This window comes from Macrotis lagotis, chromosome 5 (assembly GCF_037893015.1).
Source record: "Macrotis lagotis isolate mMagLag1 chromosome 5, bilby.v1.9.chrom.fasta, whole genome shotgun sequence".
Classification (NCBI taxonomy): Eukaryota; Metazoa; Chordata; class Mammalia; order Peramelemorphia; family Peramelidae; genus Macrotis; species Macrotis lagotis.
The window spans coordinates 39,339,363-39,365,129 of NC_133662.1; the positions used below are offsets into that span (position 1 = coordinate 39,339,363).

Consider the following 25,767-nt stretch of genomic DNA (forward strand, 5'->3'; position numbering starts at 1 on the left):
GAGAAATATTGGGCAAAGAATGTCAAGGAGTGAATGGAAATGTAGTTTGCATGTTGGAGAAAAGATTTGCATTGAAATAACACCTCTTTTGAAACACTGAAGTATAAATAAATACAATAATTAAAATATAAATAAAATATGCTTGGGCTATGTTTTTTGTAGTTGAGGTGTGGCACTGTTTTCAGCTGGGCGGATCAAGACCTCTGCTTTAAGATATTGTCTCCAAGACACTACAGTGAAAAAGCATTGACTTGTGAAACAGAAGATTCAGTTCCATTTGACACTACTTTTGTGATAGTGGGTTAATTATATAACTTCCTGGGATTCAGTTTCCTTATCTATCATTTAAGGTGTTGAATGAGATGATCTCTGAGGTTATTTTCATTTCGAGATCTATGATCACATTATCACAAGTTACAGAACTTCAAAATATATATATGTATACATATATATATATATATTTATACATACCTATATTTATATAAGTATTATTCTGTACCCCACCTTTTGGAGACCCTCTTTGAGTGTACTGAATTGCTTTTTAGGTTGAAATAACAATCATAATGGTGATGATAATACCTTTTATATAGAATCTCTATGCTTTTGTAAGCATTACCTGTAAATGTAAGAAATTTACATATGCTTAATAATAATAATAATAATAATTAAAAACAGTTTACAGTGTTTTAAATTTTGCTGAACATAAATTATCACATTTAGTCCTCATATATCAATAAATTAAAACTATCATTCTCCCTATTTTTAAGGATGAGAAAATATGTTCTTTAAGAGCTTTATAACTGCCTTTACTTATATAACTAATAAGTATCTGAGGCAGGATTAGAACTCAGATCTTCCTGATTCCAAATCCAATATTCTTGAGCCACTGAACCCATCACCAACTTCATTCATGAAACCTTTTCACATTGCTAAGAACTACAAGAGCTTGGGCTGCATTACAATCTAGTTGAGATCCCAAAATTATTCTTGTACCATGATAGGGCAATTGGAGAAAAGATTTGAAGTAGAAAATTATATGTCTAATATAAAATAATATTTTAATTAACTCTATATGATGAATATATGAATTGATATATTCTGTAGTCATAAAGGACTGATGTTGATGCTGTGGGACCCCAGTACTTCCATATTTACAAAAAGCAAATATTAGTAGTACTTACCTTAAAAGACTGTTTTAAGGATCAAAAGGAAATATATAGATATTTACATATGTGTGTGTGTGTGTGTGTGTCTGTGTCTGTGTGTTTCTTTTTATTTAACATATAGTCCTTTGTAATCTTTAAAGATGACTATATACGTTGTTATATCTTTTAATTTAATCTAAGAATTATGTTGAAGGATGGATGTATTGATTGATTAAAATATACTTTCACAAAGACATATATTTTAAACCATTAAGAACAAATTAAACAGAATCTTACTTGAGTCATAGTGAGACATGTTCTATAAAGGTCCATAAGAGTTTGATGAAACCTTCAAGATCAACTTGTCCAATTCCTCCATTGTTTAGATGAGGAAGTTGATATCCAAGAAAGTTAATTTGTCATGCAGGTAAGAATTATCAGAAGCAGGATTTGAAACTATGGTTACTGATTCTAGAGTAGTGTCCTATCCAATGTAATATAGCAAGCATGTACTTTACTTGGCAGTTATTTCATAATAAGTATAAACAATAATGTGAACTAGCATAGAATATGCAGACCACCATCATCAGCTAGCAGATATTATTAGTACATTATCCACTCATATGGATTAATATAACCAGTTGCTGTCCCTGACAACCTAAGATAGAGTAAAGCTGATGACTGGTCATTTCAGTTTAGTTCAATTCCTTAAGCATTTATTAATCACTTAGTAGTCATATACTGAGAAAATGAAAACAAAATATTTCTTGTAGCAAGGTTCTTTCCTTAGAGGGTAAAAACAATTGCATAGAAAATTAGTTTTCAGGGGGAATGGGAATTAGGGTTGGCTTTTAAAGAAAGCAAAATGCAACTGATCATTGCACAAAGCAAGTAATTCTATGGGACTAGGTAAGGAGAGAGTCCATTCCTGTAATAAGAATGCTAGAGCAAGGAGGAAGAGACAAGGGAGTAGACTGGTATTGTTTGGGACATATATGTGTCAGAGGAACAATGCATAATTACCCTGAAAAGTACCTAGAACCACACCAAGGGGGGGCTTTACAATTAAAAAAAATAGCCTGAAGTCAAGATAAAGATCATATTGAATATTGATTCAATGAACACGGTTCATTAATTAAATCATAACTTGGTGAATTGATATGTATTAGAAAGAACCCTGAGTTACATTTGATGGAAAAAAGTCAAAAGAATTTCAAGCACAGAAGCAATAAGGTTTGGGAAGGATGTATCATTCTATCTTTTAACCTAATTAATATTTATAATAATTTTATATTTATGAAATAAATTATCAGTAAATAATATAGTATAATAATATAATTAGTATTAATTAAAATAATCATATGATAAATATTGAGTTGAAAATTTTTTTTGTAGGAAAGTGCAGAGTCTCAGTAATTTACCATAGGTAAAAGTGCTGAGATTGTAGAAAGGACTTCAAATAAAGTAATTCTCATATAGTTTGAAAATTAGTAAACTGAATATCAAAAAGCTGAAGCAACTTAATCAAGGTAACAAAGATAAAATGTTATACCAGTCAACATTCTGACATAGTTTCACTGATATGAAAACTACTCTCCGCTTTAGCACACTGCTTTTTGGGGCTTATATTATTAACAAAGTCATATAATTGTAATAATTGGAAGTAACTTTCAAGGGTATCCCCCCTCCACTTAATCCTCAATAAAAATTCCATGTACCACATACTCAATATATTGCCTTTAGCCTTTGCTTGAAGACTTTCAGTGAGGGTGGTGCATTATTTCCTGAGACAGCCCATCTCACTTTGGATAGAGTTAATTATTTGGAAGTTATCCCTGACATCATGGTTAATTTGCCTCACATTTCTATACTCTGAGGCCAAGGGAAACAAATCAATTCCCTCTTCCACATTACACTGCTTCCATACTCGAAGACAGCTATCATCTACCCACTAAAGCTTCTCTTTTTATATTCTCAGTTCAAATCAGTTTAGCTCCAGAAGGTTCCTTCAACAGGTGTCAAAATCATGGACTCTAGTTTGGTATTCATACAGAAACTCTACCATTTCATGATATGTGTTATCCAGAACTGAAAACAAATATGATGAGGGCAGAGTACAGCAGGAAAATCATATCTGTAGTCCTGGATATTATGACTCTTTTAATACTACCTGATACTGAATTTTTCTTTCCTATTGAAATTTAAAATTCCTTTGATGCAATTATTTTATGATCTGCAACTATGTATTTATATCTTTCCTATCTCATACTTGTGAAATTAATTACTTATGCATCAAACTGCATTTTTGAAGTTTCTTTTTTTGATTGGCCTGATATTCTTCCTTATCAATTTTTGAGGGCAATATAATTTTCATCTCTGTTATATGCTAATTATCTCTCACCTTTTGGCCAATAATATATAAAGAAACACAGAGTAGGATAATAAGATGTTAATACATTCTTACAGTCTTTTACAGATAAGAAATGGTCAATGAAAGGGAAAATTGATTATTTCACAAATACCAAACACCACTTAATTCATATTCAATATGAATATTAGTATAGAAATACCAAGATCACCCTAAATTCTAAATTTCTAATCTTATACTGACTTTTCAACATTCTTTTAAATGGCTAAATTCATACATATATACCTATGTATATGTGTATATGAACAAACAAATATATCTATATATACAATGTATATTTTCAAGGCAAAGAAAAAGAATCTAAGAAAATCTCTTAGTGGCAACCCTTCACCTGATTCAATGTTTTTTTTTTTTTTTCATTTTAACACAAAAGAAGCTGGGATTCAATGTGATATATCTAGGATTTGAAACTAAGTATTTTCACAAAATAGACTGGAACAGAAAATGCTAAGTTCAAGAGAGTCATGCTTAGCAACCATAATCAGGTAAATTAATCCCAAATGGGTGATTTGGTAGAAGCCCATTTGAGAACTTACTTTTCATGTCCAACTGTTAATTTCTATAAACAGATTTAGAGAACATTATGTGTGCCATAGGCAACATCAAATGAGCCAACAAATGACTGGCCTATACCATTTGTTCAAAAACATTGAATGTATGGTTTCCAGTTTTCATTTCCAACTTTCTGATCACATTAAAACAAAAAACAAACAAACAAAAAACAACTAGGTTTGAATTGTGTGTCCTGGTCTAAACTTTAGGTCTAATTAACAAAAATGTCTAAATCGCCAAGGTCACAGAGACTGAAACATATGCATCCTCATTTCCTTAGAGCTCTCCACCCACAAGCATCACAAATATCACTTTGAGACTCATTTCAGGACAAAATATTCATCTACTTACCTTTGTATCTTAAACTCTATCAAGATTCTTGCCTAATCTCAATTATTATCTGATTCAGAATATTCTTAGGAATAAGAATTTGAACCAGATCTTTTTAAGAAAAGTTTTAATTAATATTTTAATCATAGTCTTCCTTCTATAGCCTCTTCTCCAATACTGAATCCTCCTTTACAAAGTAGGACGAAAGGTTAACCAAAAACAGGAAATATAGTGACAGCTAACATATGCAATCTTGACTGGATATGAAAGAGTAGGGGAGGATATATTTCTTTTTTCTGTTTTTGTTGTTCCCCACAATCAGCATCACTCCTCAACTTGCCCAAGTGTTTTTCCATTTGAACTTACCTTTCAACTATTCTGTATATGTCTTTTTTGTGTAGCTTTTTAAAATGTTGCTTTATTTTCTCAATTATATTCAAAGGGAGTTTTCAACATTCATCTTTTTTTTTGTAATTTTTTGAGTTTCACATTTTTCTACTTCCCTCCCTTCCCTCTCCCCTCCCCATGACAGTGCATAATGAGATATAGATTATACATGTACAATCCTGTTCAACATGTCTCCATATTACCCATGTTGTGAAACAAGAATCAGACCTAAAGGGGAAAAAATGAGAAAAAAGGAAAAAAAGAAACACAACAAGTTTTAAAAAGTGATAATGGTATACTTTGGTCTGCATTCAGATTTCATATTTTTTTCCTTTGGATGTGGATGGTATTTCCCATCACAAATTTTTTAGACTTATCCTTGATCACTGAACTGCAAAGAAGCTAAGTCTATCATCATACAACGTTACAGTTAACGTGTACAACATTTTCCTGGTTCTGCTCACTTCACACAATATCAGTTCTTATAAGACTTTCCAGTCTTTTCTGATGTCCTATCCCTCCTGATTTCTTATAGAACAATGGTATTCCATCACATTCATATTTAATTTAATTTAATTAACCATTCCTCAGTGGATAGGCATTGCCTTATTTAAAATTTCTCTATAAAAAGAGTTGCTGTAAATATTCTGTACATATGGAACTTTTCCCCTTATGTAGTTTTTTTTTTTTAACATTGACTCCCTCATTAGAATGTGAGACACTTGAGTTAAAGTGTTGGGATCTTTTTGTCTTTCTTTATGTCCTCAGTGGTCAGCACAATGTAAATGCTTAATAAATTCTTATTGATTTAAGGTACTACAGGGTCAAATTAAAAAAAAATACAATTAATTTCCACATTGAGAGATCCTTCTATTCCATTAAATAATATACTCAGGATAAAATCCAACAAATAGTATCACTGAGTCAAAAAATAGTTCTTTTTGTATATTGCCATATTTCTTTCCCAAAACAATGGACTAATTGTCATTTTTTACAGCAATATAGAAATATGTCTATTTCTCCAATGTCTTTCAAAGTTTTTTTTAATTATTATTTTAAACTTTTTTTCAATTGAATGGTTACAATATGTTAATCTAGTTTTCTTATAATTTACTTTTATCTAATTACAGAAAGTGTGATCAATTTTAGGTGGTCTGAAGCAATTTACATTTTAGCCTTTAGTCACTTATCTTTTGGGGAACGGATCATTTAATATAATTTTATATTTGTTTCTCATTTTTTGGATGCCAGAATTTTAAAAAAAAATTTCAGTCAAAGATCTTCTGTACCTGTTTCTTTACTTTGTACTTCCAATTTATTCATATAAGTTTTGGAGAAGAGGTATAAAACTAACTTTACTTATATATATGCATATATATGCATACAAATAATAATCTATTTTCTCAGTATTCTTTTATTTGTGGAACAAATAAAAATTGTTGCATTTTCTACAACAGTGAGAGAAACTCTATTTTCTTTTAATAAATTGAAACTCTTACTGCTGTTGTCCTTCTTTCTTGAAGAAGACCATAATATGGGGAAGGTGATATCTTGGCAAGCACATGAATTGAATTTGAGTGAGGGGAATGCTGTGCTAAGTCACCAACCTCACTTTTTCCTCCAGAGTCATCTGGGTCCAGTGAGCAGATATGGTTCAGGATGACTAAAGATGGCTCTGGATGTGACCCAATAAGGGTTAAGTACTCAAGGTCACATAGCTGGTAAGTGGCAAATGTGTGAGAATGGATTTGAACTCCTGTCCTTCTGACTCCTAGGTCAGTGCACTATCCACTGCTCCACCTATTTACCCATTAACTGAGTAATTTGAAACTAGTGGTCAACCATATATATATATATATATATATGTATATATATATATATATATATATTATGATATCTGATATGAGATATTTAGATGAAGATGAATATACTATTTTCCTTATTGTTATCTACTTTCCCAACGATTTTTATTAAATATTGATTTCTTCTACATTTTAGTGACCTTGCATTTTTTTCATCAGTCATGTCTTTGGTTCTAATTATAAATCATTTATTTTCTTACTTGCTAGAGTTTTTTTAATTATTCTGTTAGTTTTGACAATTACTGTTTTTTGGTATAATTTGAAATTGTGGATGTCTGCTTTGTTTTCTTTATTATTCTAAGTAGTATTTAGAGATTAAGCAAGGAAAGTTAAATATAGGAACCAGAAGGGAATTTTTATACATAAATTTTTCCCTTTATTATTTTATCAATTTGTTTAGGATAGATACTGTGCCATCTTTCACCTTTAAATCCTTAGATCTGACAGAAAATCTCATATATAAGAGGTGCTCAATAAATGTTTATTAAATTAAATTGCCTTAAGAAGGGTGTTGATGTTCAAGAAACGGAAATAGCAGTATTATGTATTTTCTCATCAAAAAGGTCATTTTTTATAATACCTTTTCCTAACATTCCATATGCTATAGCCCCTCTACTTTGCATCTCTGCTGGAATCCATAGTTTTCCTCTAGAATCAGTTCAAATGCTGTCTCCTACAAGATACCCAGTCTAATTTCCCTATTTACTAGTTTACTTACTCACTCCATTATTGATAATTATTTTATTTTGTTTGCTTGGCTTATAGAAATGACAATATATAATCAATTACTACACAAATAAATGTATGAATGATTGAGTTTAGCAAATTAACATGATCAAGTATCCATGGAAGGAAAATGATAATATTTAAAGGACTCAGCTGGAAAGAAAAATGAAAAATTTACCTGAGTGGAGATAAATATGGGAGTAATATTCTCAAGAGTTAAATTTATTCTATGGATGGGGTCCATCTTCTGAATCTTATTTTCCAAACTTTCTTATCTAGGATGCTTCCAGAAATCCTAATACTGATATGCTTATTCATACATGCATTTATACTATGCAAATTTTTACATCGTGTTCTAATTACCAAGGATAAAGAGGAAGTAGGATGTGAGACCTGAAGAACTGAAAGAACTGAAAAAAGTCAGGGATAGCTATTGTTTCTGCTGCTGTTCCTGCCATTGTGCATTTCTGATAATTAGGTATAAAGTTGAGATAATTAAAACCCTAGTTTTTAAAAAAGTGATTAGAAAGTTGGACATGAAAAAATGAACTAGATTCCACATAATTCAATGTTTTTAGGTAAATGATGTAGGCCAGTCGTTTGTTGACTCAGCTGATGTTACCTATGGCACATATATACTCTTCAAAGATGTTTAAGGAAAATAAGAGATGGACATGAAAAATAAATTCTCAAACTCATTTCTACCAGTTATGTCTGATGGAATCCTTTCCCATAAGAAACTCATTTTATAAAATATTCCAATAGTTCTTGTTCAAGTCATTTCTGTGCTATTTAAATTTTATAATGTATTATGGGATAATATAATCCAAATGTTCTTTGTCGTTCCTTGTCCTTCCTCTTTTTATCTATATGCAATAAATGTCATTTTGTATAGGCTAAAGAGCTTTGTCTTTATTAACTATTTATTAGTAAATTAATGATTTTCCCTAAAAGCTTTCACAGAAACAAGTCAAATTTAGCCACATCCAGAATAGTTTAGCATTGAATTGAATCCACATGTATTTTTACAACTTTGTTTCCTCTTCCATTAATATAGTAGTATGATGTGGTTATTCAAAAGTTATGTGAATTGCTTATTTATTAATGAATATAATTTTACTTTTCTATTAAAATTATTAACATATCAGTCGTTATGCCCTTTTCCATCATAATAACTTATCTTTAGCTCTTCTACTTTTTCCCTGCATGATCTTGAGCAAATTATTGTTCCATGTCTCAACTTATTTACTTATAAAATGGTGAGGTGGAAAGGTTAGACTTGATTGCCCATCAGACTTCTATTCCTATAAACCTTTATTCTAAAACTGCAGAGAAGGATGAGAAGATGGGTACAGAAGCAATATATTGATATACAATCTAGAGAAGCAAAGGGAGAACATATCAACTGATCAATATTCTTTTTAGTTATCTAAAATAACAAACATTTATTAAGATTTTACTATGTGTCAGGCTCTAGGTTACATATCGGTGATATGAAAATAAAGAATGAAAACAAATCTACACCTAAAGGAAATAAAGAATTTAGGACAGCAGGTTATTAGGTATCAAAAAAAAGATAAAAACTAAAGGGAGTGTTTGACAGAAAAACAAAAATTAAAGATCTAATGTAGTGAGTGAATCCTTATAGTCATTATATAAATTTAACATTCATTGCCTGAGCTATAGCTAATGAACATGTTAAGCAAATTCATCATGTTCCAGTACTTTCTCTATTAGCTCAGCAGTTATAGGAGAGAAGACAATACCAGGAATTATCCAAAGATTAAGACTGGCAGATCAAACTATAAGTTCCTTTTATTATTATTATTAGCATTAAGAGATATGAGATCATCTAGTTGAGGACAGCTCTGTAGTTTGTATGGAACAGGAATACATAGCATAGTATTAATGTTATATAAAAAAAATGGTAAAAAGCAAAACTAACCAGACAATGTCAAGGCTGATGTGTTAAACGACTCAAATATTGTAATTTTAACAACAGCAGAAAGCAGTATCCACAGTGAAGGCATATGAGAGGCATGACAAGAATGGATGTTGTGTAGCCTGAGAGGATACATCATAAAATAAATGTTGAAGGGAATCTGCTTGTTGTGAATGACAATCATTGAATTGAAATGACAATAAATTTAGAACTTGATGACCTAAGTTTTAACCCTGTTTCTATTTTTTGTGAACTTGACAACACAATGCACCTTTTTGGGGCACAGCTTCCTCCTTTGTAAAATGAAATGCTTTCTAATACATTGAACTAAGGTTAGGACCAGATTTAACTACTTTGACCCCATGACTGATCAGTCAAGAAATCTCTGTTAAATACCTATGAGAAATGTATATTGAGGCTCAAGGAAGACAATGGATATAAAGCATTTTAAATATCTTAAAATGTTATATAAATGACAGTTGCTCTTGCTGTTGTGTTTTACATCATGAGGCAGATGATTACAGATTTTAGTCAGATGATGATTTCATTTCCTGAACCTTCTACTGCACTCCTGCTAAGGTGAAGCAATGTATAAACATAGAAGTGTGCAGAGAAATGTTTAACAACAGGTCTGGTAGTGCAGATGAGGGAAATATATACACACAAACTTTAAATTTTAATCTGATTAACAATGTCTAGACAATCAACAAAATTATAAATCAGACCGCAATTTGTAGTGATTGCTAATTGCTGAAGTATATATATTTACAGGAAAAATTTTCCAAGGTCTCCCAAGCTGCTCAGAGCTGGATCTATTCTAAGATGTTAACTATGTATGATAAAAGCATAAAAGTTAAATTGTCCCTACCCTCAAAAAGCCCATCCTTTAGAAGATGAGATCTATGAAGAAAAGGTCAAATCAAGAGGATTTAAAAAATTAGAATATGAGTCAGTTATTGAAACTGTCTTTAAAAAAAATAATGTCAACTTCAGAGCAACAGTTTGTACATAATAGAAGCCATGATTTCTAGAGGGCCAAATATGGTACAAATCTTAAATAATAAGCACTCAGCCAGTAACACTAGTCTGCCTCTTTAGTATCTGAAAGTGTGAGTTGACTTCTCCCATGAAATTAAAGAATGTCTATAAATTCAAGCTCTCTGGGTACTTAAAACAGTTGAATCTCATTTTCATGAACCCTTCAACTGACCATTCCCATAGAATAGAAGCCAAGAAAATGGGTTACTCTATTTTGGAGTGCACGACAAAGATAAAGGATACAGCTGAGCAAGCTGAAAGGAACCAAGATGGTCTGCTGATGTTGATGTTGGCACATTTCATTCTCTGAAAAACAAAAAAGAAAAAACAGAAAGCATCTAAATTTCATTATTTTATTCTTCAAACTTTATCAGTCCTCTTATGTTCATAATTAAGAAAATATTGTTTTTGGATCAACTCCTTGTTATAATAAAATAACTTTGAAAAGGAATGGAGAAATACAAATTCCATAATTGTTCCCAACTCTTTCAAATGTTAATGAAAAACCTCATGGGATCCTCAGGGTAATTATATGGGTTCTAAAGATACTGGTGGCTAATTTGGTTTGAAATTCAAATTAGTAAACAATGTCGAAATAACAGCACAAAGACATAAGAATAGTGTCTTCCTCTGTTTTCAAATGGTTGTGCCATCCTAGAAATGGGTGATCCTTACTAATGAAAATGAAGTGAGAATGGGGTTTGAGTACTATTGCTATATGTTTCAGCAGATGGCAGTGTTAATCCATAGAAAAGTATATTCAGGTTTGTCTTGTGTTTGTGATGTCTTCTTTTATACTTGTACATCTGAGTTAATATGTCAGTCCAGAAAATATAATTAAGTAGTTATATCTGTATACATTCATATGTATATATGTATATAATTATGTGCATGTAGATTATATAGGTACTTGACAAACTGTATAAAATGTTAGACAAAGATGTATGCACACATGTAGATGTATATATAAAGAGAGAGAGACAAGTATGTAGATAGGTAACAAGCAGATAGACAAACATAGACAGATAGAGAGATAGATAGACAGACAGACAGATAAATAGATAGATAGATAGAGCGACAGACCTTTAACCTGAAATCTCTCTCTCTTCCCTAGGATAATAGTAATAACTAAATTTATATAGCAATTTAGAGTTTATATAAAATAATATCTCATTTTATTCTCATGACAGCCCTAGATTATGTCTAATTTACAGTTAAGGAAACTGAGGCAGGCAGAGGTTTAGTGTTCTGTCTACATCAAATAGCTATTAATGTCTGTGGTCAGATCTGAAATCAGGTTTGTATGACTCCAGGTCTAGTATTCTGTTCAGTGCATAACTTAGATGCCTCCAAGAGTCAAATCCTAAAAGAGTTAGTTTAAAAAATAATCAACAAGCAAAATTTTAAAAAAGAGAGACTAAACATTTATCTACCCCCCTAAAAAAAGGTTTTGAATATCCTTTTTATTTAAGCATGGTTGAGTAATAGACAAAACCACAGAGTTCTTATTGGGTATCCGTCACTTTGCCTCTTTCTGTGAACCTTCTTATTCCCCTTTGCCTTCCTTCTGCCAAAGCAGATAAGGACAAAATTTAAAAACAACTATAAGTCACCAATATTTGATCATGAATTCTTTTTATGTTTTCCTCTCCCTGGAAAAGTGACATTTTAAAATGATTACCACCAAAGGCCAAATCAAAACTGAAGTAGGGGAGAGAGGGTGTAGATTTTGATGTTATGAGATCTCTTTACCCATTAAATCATACTACTTAGACAAAGAGCAAATAGGTGTGCAGTGGATAGAGAGCAGAGCCTGGAGTCAAAAATTGCCAAGTTCAAATTTGACCTCAATCATTTACTAGCTATGTGACTGTGTTCACGTCACTTAATCCTGTACTTCCATAGTAAAATAAGCTTGAGAAGGAAATGGAAAAACCACTCCAGTATCTTTGCTAAGAAAACCCCAAATGGGATCACAAAGAGTCACACACAATTGAAAATGACTAAATCGATACTTCAGCAACAATGTTTCCATCCATCCATCTGGGGGGAAAAAGCACTCTTCTTGATGCCTGGGTTTCAAAGAAAAACATCAAATACTTTTCCCTCCAAGGACTTTACAATCTAAGACTGTCCTCTTGCTTCATCAGAATAAAGCAGACATTTTTAGAGTATTCTTACTGTATCATTTTTCCAAAATGTGTCTATTTTAAAGAATCCAATATTGTATAGTTACCTTTTCAGAATGATAATGATAACAACATAAATGATAATGATAAAAACAGTAATTAATATTTAGTGCATACTACAAGTTATGCACCGTACTAAACAGTTTAATATTGTTATCTCATTTTATCTGGATTCAAAGACCAATCTTTCCATGAACTGTATGACTAAGCAAGTTATTGTAAAATTAGGAGGTCAAACTACACTATCTTTGAGGTTCCCTTACCTCTACATGTGTGACTTTAGTCACTTTAGTGACCATAAACCCAGGCATTCTCCCCTGTCTCACTACTTTCTTCTCTAGCTATTTCTTCAAAATTGGAATATCTTTTCTGAAGCAGGCTATATAACAATGAAATTTTTACTTGCTCTTTCAGATCCCTGGGACCTCTTCAGTGGTTCAGAGAAGATGGAAGCCTCTTTATCCTGCTTCAGAGACTCGTGGAGGGCCAGGACAGCATACAAAATCCAGAATTAGTGCTGTGACTGCAGAAATTAAACAAATTAGAGCCAGGAGGAAAACAGCAAGGATGCTAATGGTTGTCCTTTTGGTTTTTGCCATTTGTTATCTCCCAATTAGTATCCTCAACATGTTAAAGAGGTAAACTTGATTGGTGATTCAAACACTAAATAATGTGGTAATTCTACATAATAGAAATGGAAGACATAGTTTTGGTAGAAGGAGAAAGTGGGGTATAGGAAAAATAAACTGACTAGTAAGACAGATAACCTGGGTCCAAATCCCATGTCTGTCCCTAACTTGCTCTGTGACCTTGAAATCATTTATACCTAGGATCTGAGCTTCTTCATCTGTATCTTGAATACTTAGGAAAAGTGATTTCTAGTTTACCTTCTGAGCCTCATATCTTGGTATTTTGAGGGTTAACTAGTTAATTGACAGTGCAGTGGATAGCACTCCAGACTGGAATTGTGAAGAATTGTGGAAGATTCTTTCCTGAACTCATATACTACCCCAGACAATTACTACCCTGGGCAAGTCTTAATTCTTTTCTCAGTTCCTCATCTTTAAGATGAGCTAGATGAAGAAATGGATAAACCACTCCAGTGTCTTGGCCATTAAAACCCCAGATAAATTCATGAAGAGTCAGACAAGGGGGTGGCTAGGTGGTGCAGTGGATAGAGCACCAGCACTGGAGTCAGGAGTACCTGAGTTCAAATCCAACCTCAGACACTTAATAATTACCTAGCTGTGAGGCCTTGGGCAAGCCACTTAACCCCATTTGACTTGCAAAAACCTAAAAAATAAAAAGTCAGACATGATCGAAAAGCATTAAATTATTTGGATTGTAAATTGTAATTGTAATTGTAAATGGCATTCTCCCCTCAGACTAAAGTTATATAACTACTTCAAGGGTTTGGGCTACAAAAAGAAGTCAAAATCATACCTTTATAACCCCAAATAAAAAGTCATCAATGACTGGTGAGTCAACAGATTAACTGCATGAATTTAGGAAGCTCTTAAATATGCCATTGTCAATTCATAATCTTCCTGATATCAAATAAGGCAAGTGTTCTCACATTCCTTCAAGCCATTTTCAGCCTTCAGGGAATCAAAAAGAATCCATATGTAATATGATTTTAAGATCTGAAATTCTTTGTTTTAAATTTTAATTTGAAGTCAGGGTTAAATTTAGATGCAAAGGTCCTTAATCCTGATTTAAAAAAATGTTTTTGTTTGTTATTTGTTTTGTTTTTCCCACCAATTTGAAAAGGGTGATTAAATATAATTTATTTTCTTTGCACTATGTATTATATATAGACTGAAAAACATTATTCTACAATGGTGACCATTAGGCTTCACCAAACTGCAGAAAGGATCCACATTTACACAAAGTTAAGAATGCTTGAAATAAGAATGGAAGGTTGACTTTTTAATAATAATTAGACATAGATTTGAGAGTACTAAAAGAAACTCAAACCAACACAGGTTTCAGTTTGATTTATTAAAAGTAAGGAAAAGTCCACTTTTTTTTTAAATTTAGCAAATCATTCCTAAAGTGTTTATTAATATAACTCAACAGAGGATTTTATAGCAAGAGAAAACATAATATTGTTAGACTTCACAACCTAGTGGAGAATTTGGCAAATCGTATGTTTGCAGATGGACTTAAGTGGGCAGTGTCACCCACAAATTCCGAGTTGAAGGCAGCTGTACCTGAGTTTGATGACCAGCCAACATTACTGGGAACCATCTAAACTGTTACACACAATCTCCAAGCAATTCTAATCCTGTTTACAATATGCTCCAAAACAAAGTGAGAGTTGTTGCTCTCACTTTCCCTTGACTCAGAGTCAATATCAGTTTCTCCACAGCTGGGGACTCTGGAGAGAGGAAGAGAAAGAGCAAAAAGACCACTTTGGCTGGAATCAGACAGACTAAAGGTGGTATAACCAGCTGCAAGTACTTCAGTTCTCCTTTGGCTTTAAATCAATTCTTGGTTTTGATTATTTAATAGATTTTGCAGTAAAAGAGGAGGATAAGGAAATAAACCCATATTCAGAACTGTTACTTAATAGCATAGGCAGCCTTAAAAGATGTGATATGGAGGTGGTCGTTCCCAAGAGGTAAAGGAATTATGTAAAACCTTTATAAGAGGAGGTGAAAGTTCCCTGATTTGCATTATCAATTGTGCCTTTGAAGCACTTTGTGGAAAAACACACACAAGAAATAAGGGACTTGTTCTCTTCTTCCTTTGTGTTGCCATTTGCCCTAGAGGCACTTCAATCTGTCTTGCTATCTGGTCTCACCTCTGCAAATTCATTTGTGCATTGTAAGGTGGCTTCCATTTTTAAGGATTTACTCTAATTGAACTAAAATTAATTTTTATTGCTCTCTGACTTTCTCTTCCTGCATGTTAACTCTCTGGATTTTCTACTTCTTAACACTTACACCTTTCATTCATTTCAAATACTGATAATCTTCCTCTTATCCTCTTGATTTTCAGTTCCTTCCATTCACTTAGCTTTTCCTTCCACCTGAAATAGAAAAATATTATTCTTATCAAATTTTCCATCATTTTGGTCTTTTCAATTTTTTCAATTTTTAACTTTTTAAAGTTGTTATACTTTAACAATTCTCTTTCCCATGTCCATTGTACTTAGGAATATAATTTTTCTCACTTTTTTTCCCTTTCTGCCTCATATATACTTAGGTGTTTTATGCCTGGAAAAATATCTTTCTTTCTGGCCAGGCAAATTATTTTCTTTCCAAAAGTTTGAAATCCTTTTTCAGTGAAGTCCTTTCTTAGCTCTCACTGCAAAAGACAATTTTGTATAGTGGACAGAGCCCTCAACTTGGAGTCAGAATACTTGAGATCACATGTATTCTTAGCTACTTGCTAGTTGTGGAGACCTGAGAAAAGTTACTTATACTCTCTGGTCTTTAATTTCTCCATTTATAAAAGAAAAGGGTTAAACTCAATGGTCTTTAAAGGTCCATTTTACCTTTCTAACTAATCAAATGTTTATTGCTGATGACAGGGCAATATGGATTAATTCAAATACAGTATGCTTTAAGGCGGGGTTCTTTTTTAAATATAAATTTGTTTATTTATTTTTCCAATTATATGTAAAGTTAATTTTCAACATTCATTTTTATAGTCTTCTTCCTTCCATCCTTTCTTGTTACCACCCTATGGAAGCAAATAATCTAATACAGGTTAAACATGTACAATCATTCTACATGTATTTTCACATTCATATTATGAAAGAAGAATCAAAACAAAAGGGAAAACCACCAAGAAGAAAAAAAAATTTAAAGCAAAGATAGTATGTTTGGATTTGCATTTAGATTTCATAGTTCTTTCATTGGATATGGATGGCATTTTCCTTTACAGGTCTCTTAGAATTGTCTTTGATCACTGTATTGCTGAGAAGGGCTAAGTCTATCTTAGTTGATCATCGAAAAATGTTGCTGTTAAGGTGTACAATGTTCTCCTGGTTCTGCTCACTTCATTCAGCCTCAGTTCATGTAAGTCTCTCCATATTTTTCTGAAATCAGTCTTTTATTCTTACAAAACAATAACATTCCATTCCATTCATATAAAACAACTTGTTAGTTCAATCCCAGTTGATGGGCATCCCCTCACTTTCCAATTCTTTGTAAAGTGGGGGTTTGAAACCTTTTCTGACTCATGGATCCTTTTTGGTGATGACATGAAGCCTATGGACTCTTCTTAGAATAGTATTTTTAAATGCATTAAAATTAAATATATAGTATTACAAAGAACCGAATTATATTGAAATAGTTATTGGTTAAAAAAAAGATGCTGAAAAGCAGAGTGAGAGTGAGGAAGGGTATGATGGGATACAGAACAAAGTAGTACCACTAGAGGTGAAATGAAGTGCTGCTGGCTTTGGAAGCCCTTCTCTTTTCTGGGATCTGTCTTTCCTACTGCTGCCAATCTTTTCTTCCTTACATATAGATTTAGTAATATTACTCGGCATACAAAGTCCGGGATTCTCTCTGGCTTCCAAATAAAAGATGAACTGCTTTATTAGCCATGCAGAATCAATGACAATATGGTGCTACTATGCTTTCCCAGTTTCATCTCTTATGCTGGTACAAACCAAATTATTCTTTTCTTCAAATATGTCTTTTTTTCTACCCTTTTACTATCCATTGCCTCCCACTGTTCCTGGTGCTTCTCTCTGCTCAGCTATTGAACTTCTACACTTTTTCAAGTTATTTAAATCTCCTCTCCTCTAAGACACTTTCTCTTTCTCATTGGTAAATACATGAGACAACAAAATTTGTTTTGCATGTCTTCTTGTATTATATTCAATCTATTATTTTATGTTTATATTATCTTAATAATAGTAGCTATCATTTACGTGTTTTAAGGTTTGGAAAATGCTTAACATATGCTTTCTTATTTGATCCTCAATGCTAAGAGGTAGATATTATGGTCATTCCCATTTTGACAAGGAGGAAATAGATTGAGAGAGTTTAAGAGATTAACTAGGGTCAGTCAGCTAAGAAGCCTCAGTGGATGAATTTGAACTAAGTTCTTCTTAATTTCAAGTCCAACATATTATGCATTATACCATCTTACTGCCTCTATATCTTTTATATTTATCTTCCCACTAAACTATTACTTCCATGAGGACAAAGACCTATGTTTTCTAATTTCTCTATTTAATTTAGGGCTCTGAACATAGAAAGTTGCTGATAAATGTTTGACGATTTGAATTTAATATGGAAGTTCTGTCCTTTGTTAGAAACTATGATCTCCTAGGGAATTGTTGGTATTGTCCTTTTGTTTGCATGTGTGTTTGCATCAATGTAGACAATTAGACATCAATGCCCCCTACAATAACTGTAGGTAAATCTTTTGCAATTTGCAATCTTATTTATATCATTGCCTGGAATGCAGAAAAGATGTCTTACCTGTAGTCAAACCTCTCTGCCTTAGAGGAAGGACATCCATTCTTAGTTCAAGAAGAGTACCAAATTAGTCACTGAAGCACTCTACCTTTCATAATCTAAAGACAATAGAAATCTAATTGGAGTTTGTCACAAAATTTTTAGGATTGAGATGAATTAAGACAGGGATATTGAATTTTCTATAGCTGCATTAGACTTTCAATGATAGCATTTCAAAAGTCATGCAATTTCTACTCTTTAATTTTTTCATGATAAAAAATAAAGATAAATCATAATAGATAACATTTCTGAGTCAGATACTAGGTTAAGGTTTTTAGAAATATTATATCATTTGATCCTCACAACACCTATAAGTAACAGGTACTATAATTATCTCCACTTTGCAGAAGAAGCTGAAACAGAGATTAGGTGACTTGCCCAGGGTCAATCAGTCAATAAGTTTGTCTGAGTCTATATTTATACTCAGATCTTTCAGACTGCTTGTTCAGTTCTCCATCCACTGGTCCAACATGAAAAAGCTTTATTTTCTCTAATCAAAAGATTCTGTAACTTTTTTTCCCTTTTTCCAGGGTGTTTGGGATGTTTGCCTATACAGAAGACAGAGAGACTGTGTATGCCTGGTTTACATTCTCACACTGGCTTGTCTATGCCAACAGTGCTGCAAACCCAATTATTTATAACTTTCTCAGTGGTGAGTTTTCCATTGCTCCACCTATGAAATCCAAGTTCTCGCCAGCATGTAGCCTGTAATGAAAAGGAGTTTTTTTAGGAATGGCTCTGAAATGCCAGACCAATCCAGTCGCCACACAATGAGATCAGTTCATCCTGGCTTCCCTTATTTTGTATTTCCTCCCTAGTGACAGAAAGTACATATTTTATCCAAATTGAAATGCAGTAAATCCTTTTATTTGTACTTTTTCCCTAAGAAAGTGTCAGGAAATACCAAAAAGTATAAACTGTGGGAAATTACTCAATTTATATGTTGCTCTAATATATTGTCTCAGCATCACTAATAAGATTGGTTTATTAAGTACTGATAAAAAAATTACAATATGTTTGAAGGAAAGGCTGTAGAAATCCAGTAATTTTACCTAGAAATGAAAACCCTGTATTTACAGAAATAATCTGGCTTTTTACTTGTAAAAAAAAGCATTCAAATATTTTCAGTATCTGGAAAAAAAAAATACAGGGTCTTCCAAAATGCTCTTATTGAACTTTTAAGCTTAGTTTTATCTAAGTTTAGTAAAGAGGTTGGCATGAAGCATTAAGTCCAATACTTTCCTTCACTCACAGAGCCAGTATTTATCAGAGGCAGGACTTGAATATAGATCTTCCTGACTCCAAGGACAGCTATAGTCATTTAATAAAAGTTTGCTGAATGGATAAGTTCAAGCATGTTTGAAATTACAATTCAAAATAACTCTATATAGAAACTAGATATATGAAGCTAGACTTAAAACTACAGTAAGACTTTTGGGACACCCTGTATAGCTACCACAAGATCACTTTTAGTACATATTACTTCCCTCTCCCATAGTTCCAGTAAAAATATTTTATTTAATTTCTATTTCTCTTGGCTACTCTTTCTAGTGTATTATCTACCTTGTATGACTTAAAGACAATGACAACTTCATAAAACCACTTAAGGCAACAAGTAGAAATTATGATTGGGTCTCTAGAGTAGCAGAGCCTCAAAAAGGACAGTGAAATAACTTTTCAGGTGAAGACAATTTGTACCATCTTCAGGAAAGATCTATATCACTTGAGTAAAAGGGAAGTTAAGCCCAGGATTAACTTGGAAATTGGAAAGCCAGAGAGGGGATCTTAGCCACAGAACAGTTCAATAACTGGGTCCCTAGGTCGTACATCAATAGGCCAATGGTATAGTAGCCAGCAGTGCAGAAAACAAATTTTGAGCTCCACAACAGGCAGGTCTAGGTAAGGCTACCCTAATGCAAGGAATAAACTTCCAGCACCAGAAGTCCCTGTTTGGAAAGTAAGCCAACATATCCCCTTCCCCCCCACACACAAAAAGCTTAGGACTGTGCCTCCTATGCCCCAGGAGCAGAGCTCAACTTTTAAAATGAGCAAAAGAGCAAATAAAAAGCCCTAATCATAGCAAGCTACTATGGTGACAGGAAAGATCAAAATTTCCTATTAGAAGAGGGAAGAAGTGACAAAATACTCAATGTAAAACCACAAAATGAATTGGTCTCAAGTCCAAAAAGTCCCCCTAGAGGAGTTCAAAAAATATTTAAAAAACCAAATAAGAGAGGTAGAAGAAAAATAAACGAGGGAAAATGAATGAATCATGAAGGAGAATTATGAAAAGTTGAATAGGAGATACAAAACTAGCTGAAGAAAATAAATCCTTAAAAATTTTAATTGGACAAGTGGAAATTAATGACTCTATAGTACAACAAGAAACCATCAAAAATTTAAAAAATGGAAAAAATAGAAGAAAATGTAATGTGCCTCATAGGAAAAATGACTGACCTGGAATTATCCAAAAGGATAATTTTTGAATTATTGGTCTATCTGAAAGCCATAATAAAAAAAAATAGAGCCCAAACAATATCTTTCAAGAAATTATCATGGAAAACTGCCCTAATATTCCAAAAGCTGGTATAATAGTCCTTCAAAGAATCCACCTATTACCTCCTAAAATAGATCCCCAAATAAACACTCTAAGGAATAATGTAACTAAATCTCACAATTATAAGGGCCAAAGGGGAAAGTATTACAAAGAAAAAATAAACAATTCAAAAACCAAGGAGTAACAATCAGGATTACACAGGTCCTAACAGTTTCAAAATTAAAGAATTTCAGGGCTTGGAATATGATATTCTGGAGAGCACAGGATCTTGGATTACACCAAGAATCAACTTCCCTGCAAGATTCAATATAATCTTTCAGGGGATAAGATGAACAAAAGAAGGTGCTTTCAAACTTTTCTGAAAAAAGATCAGAATTAAATAGAAAATTTGATCTTCAAATACAAGACTCGAGATTCTTAAATAGGTAAATGCAAAAAACAAAAATGGTTAGTTAATCAATAAGACTAATTCTTATATCCCCATATGAGAAGATGATACTTGTGACTCTTGAGAATTGTATTTCTATTATGATAGTTGAAAGGAGTATACTTGGATAGAGGGTGATGTGATGTGATGATATTGGAAATGGAAAAATTAAAACATAAAAAAAGATTGTACTTGGAGAAGAGAGAGGGAAAAGAGGCTAAAATCTACCCAAGAAGATCAAGAGTGAAACTAGGATATACATTATCACCACTATTATTCAATATTGTACTAGAAACGATAGCTTTAACAATAAGAGAAAAAAAGAGAAATTAAAGGAATTAGAAAAAGAATGACAACCAAAGCAATCAATCTTTGCAGATGATATGGTATTATACTTTGAGAATCCACTAAAAAACTACTTGAAACAATTACTAATTTGACTCAATAAGAATGTAGATAAAATTCAGTTTTATGCAGACAGTAACAAGCCAAAATGCTTTTATGATGCACTGAAGTCTATTCCTGAGCCAAAGACATATGATCCATCTCAACTACTTAGTGCCAGTGGATCCACATTGATTAATGATAGGGATATCCCTAGAGAGATGGGCTGAACACTTCAATCAATGCAGAAGCCATTGACTGTTTATATGAAATTGAAATAAATCAGTTATTAATTGAAATTCCTACTAAAGAAGAGATTTTGAATGCCATTAGGTTCCTTTCAAGAAGTGACAAAATACCTGATGCTGATTCTATTCCAGCTGAGATATACAATGTGAGGAGTCCATTGTTCATCCAAAAATTGACTGAAATTTTCCAGGTTATTACATGAAGAAGTTATCCCCCAAGAATTCAAGGATGCCTCCATAGTCCATCTCTATAAAGGTAATGGGAATAGATTGTCCTGTTAAAATCAAAGGGGTATTCCTCTTTTAGTTATTGTTGGTAAGATTCTCAATAGACTGATCCTTCATCTGGAAGACAATCATCTCTCTGAGAGCTGATATGGCTTCAGAAAGGGTAGAGAAACAGTTGTTATGGTGTTTCTACCCAATGACTTCAGTAGAAATGCTAGGAACAGAACAGAGGTCTGTATACAACTTTTATAGATCCGAACAAGGCCTTTGATACCATCAGTCATGAAGGCTTATGGAAATTTATGTCAAAATTTGGTTGCCTGGGGAAATTCATCAGTATTAAATATCAATTCCAGGATGATATGCATGCCCAGGTTCTGGATAGTAGATGATGCTCTTGAGATTTCCCAGTCACAGTAATGGAATGAAACAAGGATGTGTCCTTACTTCCATACTTTTTAGCATGTTATTCACAGCCATGTTACCAAACTGAGAATGAACATGACCTCTTCTTCACTGATCTCAAGCCAAGACCAAAGTGCAGGGAGTATTGGTACATGATCTTCTGTTTGCTGATGATTGTGCATTCACTATAGCCTCTGAAGCTGAGATGCAACAAAGTATGTGTCAATTCTCTGCTGCTTGTGCTAATTTTGATTTAACAATTACCATCAAGAAAACACAAGTGCTCCATCAGCCAGCCTCACACTATTCATATGTGGAACCATCGATTACAGTAAATGGAGAAATTCTGAGTACTATGGACAAGTTCACTCACCTTGTCAGTGTCCTTCCCAAGGAAGTACACATTAACAATGAAACTGACAGTTGCATTGCCAGAGTTGGCTCATATTTGGGAGGCTCTGAAAAAGTGTGGGAGAGGAGTTGGATTGACTACCAAACTGAAGGTCTACAGAGCTTTGGGGGTCACCTCATTCCTAAATGCCTGTGAAATCTGGACAGTCTGCCAGCACCATGTCAAGAAACAGAATCACTTCCATTTAAATTGTTTTAGGAAGATTTTAAAGATCACCTGGCAGAAGAAGATATCAGACACTGAGGTCCTTTCTCAAACTAAATTACCTAGATTTCAAACATTAATACAGAGTGCAACTTTAATAGGCTGGACATTGTGAGAATGCCAGATGTACATTTACCAAAAAAATTATTTCATGGAGAACTCATACAGGGCAAGTGCTCACAAGGGGGTCAGAAGAAGCTATAGTGAGACACCCTGAAGATCTCATTGAAGAACTTTAGAATGAATTGTACAGTATGGGAGACACTGGCACAGTATCACCCATCCTGGCGATGAGGGTGCTGCACTCTATGAGGATGGCACAATTGAAACAGCTCAAAGGAAATGTGACATCTGTGAATTTAGAGTACCCACCCCAGGTGTTCACTTGGACTATTTGTGCCCAACCTGTGGTAGAGCATTCTGAATTCACATTGGACTGATCAGCCACAGTTGAACAAACTGCAATTTGCCTCAATTAGTGATGTCACTTTGGTCTTCAAAAATGAAGGTCAAGGATCAACCAACCAAGCAAACAAAAAGTCCAGCAGCAAGAAACAGAAAGAGAAATTCCATTCAAAATAACTTTAGACAACATAAAATATTTGGGACTTTACTTGCAAAGACAAGCCCAGGTACTACATGAATATAATTACAACACACTTGACTCAAATGAAGTCAGATCTAAACAAATGGAAAAATACAAGTTACTCTTGAAGAGGCTGAACTAAAAGAATAAAATTAACAATCTGAATTGACCTTTTTATTCAGTGCTATACCAAATAAACTTCCCAAAAATTTTTATAAAGTTTAAAATCAATAACAACAGAATGTATCTGGAAGAACAAAAGATCAAGAATTTCAAGGGAATTGATGAAAAGAAACTGCAGTGGTAGGTGACTTAGCCAGACCAGATCTAAATCTATATTAAAAAGCATCAATTATCAAAACTGTTTGGAATTGGTTCAATAGTAAAACTGTTGTAGATTAACTACAGATTAATTGTAATCAACTGTTTGATAAACAGAAAGACTCCAATTTCTGGACTTACCATTTGACAAAAATTGATTGGCAGAAACTAGACATAGATCAATGTCTCACACCATATACAAAGATATGTTCAAAACTGGTACATAATTTAGATATAAAGGGTAATACCATAAGCCAATTAGAAGAGCAAGAAATCATTTGTCTGTCAAATCTATAGAAAAAATGAGAATTTATGACCAAAGAAGAAATAGATAACATTATGAAAGCTAAGTGGGTAATTTTGATTGCATTAAATTGAAAAGTTTTTGCACAAATACAATTCAAACAATATTAGAAATAAAGCAGAAAAACTGGGAAATAATTTTTAAAGCTAGTCTTTCTAATAAAAATAACCTCACCTCTAAAAATATAGAGAACTGAATCAAATTTATAAATTACGAGTCATTCCTCAGTTGATAAATGTCAAAGGCTATGAATAGCCATATTTCACATGAAGAAATCAAAGCTATATTTAGTCCTATAAAAAGTGCTCTAAATCACTATTTATTAGGGAATGCAATTTAAAACAACTCTGAGGTACCACCTCATAGCTATCAGATTGACTAATATAAGAGAAAAGAGAATTATTAAACATTGGAGAGAATATGGGAAAACTGAGACACTAATACACTATTGGTGGAATTATGAACTGATTCAACAATTCTGGAGAGCAATTTGAAATTATATCCAAAAGGCAAGAAAATTATACATACCCTTTGATCCAGTCCTTTGTCTGTATCTCAAAGAGATCACAAAAGGAGGAAAGACTTATATGTACAAGAATATTCATAATAACTATTTTTGTGATGGCAAAGAATTGGAAATTGAGAGGATGTCCATCAATAGGGGAATGGTTGAACAAATTGTTATATATGAATAAAATGGACTATTGCTACTCTATAATGGAAAGGGCATGGATAGAGCACAAGTCCTGACATCAAGAGGACCTGAGTTCAAATACTTAGACACTTAATCATTACCTAGCTCTGTGACCTTGGGCAAGTCACTTAACCCCACTACTTATGATTAAAATAGAATTTTACTTCACTGATTCAATTTGCTTTTTTTTTGCATGGTTTTTTTTGCAAGACAAATGGGGTTAAGTGGCTTGCCTAAGGCCATACAGCTAGGTAATGATTAAGTGTCTGAGACTGGATTTGAACCCAGGTACTCCTGACTCCACAGACAGTGCTTTATCCACTGCACCACCTAGCCGCTCCTCAATTTGCTTTTAAAAATACAATTAATAATAAATATTTAAATACTCAAAAAAGGAAATTATGTATAGCCCAAGTAGAATAGAATTATATTGCATCTATTCCTTGAAGTTAAAAATGATAAAAAGTCAATGATTTATGTATTGTGTCATTCTGTCACGTTAATTCAAATTGTAGCTTCAAACATATATTTGTCAACTCAGTCATCAAACTTTTCTTAAATGCCTACAGCTTTCCATGGAGAGAAGAAGGGATAGTCTCAAATCTTTTGTTGTTTGTTATTATTCAGTTTTTAGTCATTTATGACACTTCATGACCCCATTTGAGTTTTTTGGAAAAAGTCACAACAATAGTTGGCCATTTCCTTTTCCTTACCTCTGATAGGCAAAACTGTAAGCCTGTAAGAAACTACCTAATTACTCCTGTAAAGGGAATTTTAATTTTTGGAAGTTCCCTATGTGAGTGAAACCACAGATATAGTATTTATCCCTGTGTATTAATTAGTCAATCAATAAGCCAGGCACTAAACTATGAGGGTCTCTAGAAAGGCCCTAGATGATCCCTGCTCTAAAAGATT

At 33.0% G+C, this 25,767-nt stretch overlaps 1 protein-coding gene across 1 annotated transcript in view; it reads left to right on the plus strand.

The window, feature by feature from the left end:
* HCRTR2 (hypocretin receptor 2) overlaps nt 1–25,767 on the plus strand; it is a 90,504-nt gene that overhangs the window by 59,997 nt on the left and 4,740 nt on the right. The window contains exons 5-6 of the mRNA XM_074190183.1: nt 13,014–13,237; nt 18,613–18,734. Coding sequence (XP_074046284.1) covers nt 13,014–13,237; nt 18,613–18,734 — 346 coding nt within the window. The remainder of the gene's footprint in view (nt 1–13,013; nt 13,238–18,612; nt 18,735–25,767) is intronic.